The 3,654-nt window shown below is 41.8% G+C and overlaps 1 protein-coding gene across 1 annotated transcript; it reads left to right on the forward strand.

Moving 5' to 3' along the window:
* The first annotated feature begins 296 nt into the window (after positions 1-296).
* On the forward strand, positions 297-2,229 carry LOC308392290 (uncharacterized protein). The gene is made up of 3 exons (XM_080875263.1): positions 297-638; positions 783-1,056; positions 1,184-2,229. Exons 1-3 carry the CDS (start codon positions 382-384, stop codon positions 1,853-1,855), a joined length of 1,203 nt encoding a protein of 400 aa, XP_080731389.1. The 5' UTR covers positions 297-381; the 3' UTR covers positions 1,856-2,229.
* The last annotated feature ends 1,425 nt before the right edge of the window (positions 2,230-3,654 follow it).

Genomic DNA, 3,654 nt, shown 5'->3' on the forward strand with positions numbered 1-3,654 from the left:
TTACAGTTTTTCTCGATTGCTTAAACACTATAACCAGGCCTCTAAACTAAAATTTCAAAACCGTAACGCTACTGTTCAAAAAGCTCACCCATTTCCCTGAACTATAAACACTATTCCCTGCTTTGACACATGACTCAAATTTGGTGAACTGTTACTGCAAAACTCTACACACAAATCCCTACATTTTACAGTGCTTACACCATGTAGTCATTTAGAAAGCACTAGCATGCAATAATGTTAACTTAAGTCAGCATAGCTTGAGCTCAATTAGCTCACAATTAACCAGGTGGAAACACTAGGAGTCAAAATTTAGCACACACCAATCAGAACCTGCGATAGATAGATAAAAGGGCCAAAGTCAGCTCATTCAGGTTTGAAACAATGGATCCAAAGAGATGCAAAGGAAGAGGACGTGGTGGAGAAAGAGGACGTGGTGAAGGAGGTGGAGAACGACGGCGACAAGGAAGGGGAAGAGCAAGGGCAAGAAGACAGTCAGTCTCGGATGAAATTCGAGCCACTTTAGTTCACCATGTCCTTGTCCATGGGATGACTATGAGGGAGGCTGGGCAACGAGTACAACCAAATTTGAGTCGCTTCACTGTTGCCTCCATCATCAGAACCTTCAGGGAGGAAAACAGGTAGGTGTACTTGCAGTAAGACTGCTTTGTACAGTAACGTTTAAGTTACTGAACTTATGTGTCTTGAGTTTCAGTATGTTTCCATTATTTGCCTGTAAAATGAATGTGTGACAGTTACAGTAATGAGTGCTTCTATTTTTGTAGGACACAGAGACGACCACCTGGTGGAGGCAGGTTAAGGCTTTTGTCGGAGGAGCAAGAGAGGGAACTTGTAAACATGGTAATTGCAAATAATGTAATCCGCCTGCAAGAGATTCAAAGGAGAGTGATTGAGGATGATCATCTTTTTCGAGGCATAAATGCCATCAGCCTCTCCACAATTGACCGAAAGAATCAATTCCGGATGAAACAGGCATACCGAGTCCCTTTCGAACGAAACTCTGACAGAGTGAAAAACCAACGTGTGGAATATGTTCAGGTATGAGTTTTGATACTGTATAAAGTATTGTGTACCATCACAGCATGGCAGTTTATGCTGCCATTTCAGCACTCTTGAACTGTGGTTCAGGGTACCGATTGACTCTACTGTGTTATGTGTTTTGCAGAGAATCTTTGAGATTGAAGGACGGCCTGTTCCCCATGAAATAATCTTTGTGGATGAGGCAGGTTTTAACCTGACCAAAAGAAGGAAAAGGGGGAGGAACATAATTGGCCATCGGGCTATTGTAAATGTCCCTGGTCAGCGTGGGGGGAATGTCACTATGTGCGCAGCCATCAGCCAACGAGGGGTACTCCACCGCCATGGCGTACTAGGACCCTATAACACTATGCTTCTCCTTGCTTTTCTTGATGGTTTAAGACAACATATGTTCCAGCTGGACTACAGGGAACCAGCACAGCCAGAGCAGCCTCACTACGTTGTTGTGTGGGATAACGTCAGCTTCCATCGCGCTGCTCTGGTTCGTGACTGGTTTACCAATAACCCAAGGTTTTCTAATATCTTTCTGCCTGCATACTCTCCCTTTCTAAACCCGATAGAGGAGTTATTTTCGGCATGGCGGTGGAAAGTGTATGGCCGAGAACCTTATGTCCGTGTTCACCTCCTTCAGGCCATGGAAGAGGCCTGCCTAGACATATCAGTAGATGCATGCCAGGGGTGGATCAGGCATGCAAGAGGATTTTACCCCCGCTGCCTGGCTGGGGCCAATATAGCCTGTGATGTGGATGAGATTCTCTGGCCTGACCCAGACCAAAGACAAGATGCTGAGGTGGGATAATGTTTCTGGTGTGTGTTGTACTGTATAGTACATGAATGACAATGTGCCACTGTACATACATTGGTTGCGTCTTTTGTGTTTATCATGTGACAAGGGTTTTGAAGGGGAGAACCATAAGCAACCTATTTGTTTTGGAACTATTGTTTTGAATTAATTGTACCAGTGTGCAAAACTCTGTTGTAGTGTGTGTGTTTTTGAGGGCTTGTGTTTGATGTCTGAGGGCAAAGTTTGGTTTTTCAGCAGGAGTGAATAGTTTTGGGTGTAGAGCTTCATTTTGACCTGGAAATAGGATGTTTGGGAAATTGAGTGAGATGTTATGGATTTGTGTTTACTGTTGTGAGGATATGAGGCGTAGTTTCAAGAAATGTGTTTTAGCAATCGAGAAAAACTGTAATTACTTACTATGATAACTAAGCCAAAAAGGCAGAAGCAGCGTGTGAAAAACTGAGTCCACCCCATGATTCAATAGCTTGCAAAACCACCTTTATGACTTTATCCACCTCTTACATCATTGTGGATGGATGCTGGTCGACTTTACAGCATTGTACGTGATATATGTAAATCACAGACACTCACACAAACATACAAAACTCTCCCATTAAAATCTACAAATGTCTTTGTTTTAACAAATGCAGCATATAAAAATCATGACGTTGCTGTTAGAACCACCAGTCACAAAGTCCAGTCATTGAGGCAGTTCCACTTTGTTTTATCCCTTGAAGTGATGCAAGTTGTCTTAACACAAGAAATCTACACTAGAAAGGGATTTTGGCTGTCTACAGCAATCTTCTCGTTCAGCAAGGTTTGTGGGCCTTCGGCACAGTCCTCTTAAAGTCCTGCCGCAGTATTTTAATGTGGTTGAGGTCTGAGTACTGACTGGGACATTGATTCTCTTCATCTGGATTCTTTTCTTTTTCAGCCATTCTGTTGTAAATTAGCTGCTGTGTTTGGGATCACTGTCCTGTTGCATGACTCAGTTTTGGCCGAGCTGTGGAAGAGATGGTCTCACGCTACAATACTTCAGAGTACTTTGTTAAGAATTAAACAGATATTTTTTAATGGTTAACGCAGTGACTGCAGGTCTGGAAATCAAGTCCAAATCATCACACCTACACTGCCGTGCTTGGAAGTTTGTACAAAGTGCTGTCCAAAAACATTGTTTCTGTAACTGTGGTGCCATGCTGTTTATAGGGAGAAGATTAAATCATGTTTATTAAGATAACCTCAGAAATGAAAAAAAGGTGTCCTGTCTTTTTGCCATGACTGGATATGAATGCTTAGAAAAACTCATTCAGCCCTAAATATGCATGTATGGAGACATAGAAGAAATTTTATTAATGTGGAAGAGCAAGCCATTTATGAATATTATACAGGCTAAAAACATAACATAGGTGCAAAAAACACGCTACATTACATACAAATTGCAGATATGCAGACTCCAATTTAAATAAAACACTCTATTCAACCTAACTGGTCAGTTCAATTAATCAGTGCACACCTATACATTTCCCCCTTATTATAAGTTATTCTGCATTGTGCCTAACATATTTCACACAAGGTGTAAATGAGACAAATTATATTTTAAATCACTCAAATTGGCCTTTTTGGACAACAGTCTGCATACTCTTGGCATTCTCTCCGTCTCTCTCTGTTTGTGTGCCTGCTGATTTGGCAGACGTGTACATCATCTATTCATCTGTTTCGGCAGTATATGAAATCCAGCTTTTCCCTCAGTCTTTGGCAAATGTTTCCGTCACCTGCACTCACCTAAGATTGCTCTCAGGTCAGTCTTAGTTTAA

Source organism: Rhamphochromis sp. 'chilingali' (assembly GCF_963969265.1).
Source record: "Rhamphochromis sp. 'chilingali' genome assembly, chromosome: 2".
NCBI classification, from domain to species: domain Eukaryota; kingdom Metazoa; phylum Chordata; class Actinopteri; order Cichliformes; family Cichlidae; genus Rhamphochromis; species Rhamphochromis sp. 'chilingali'.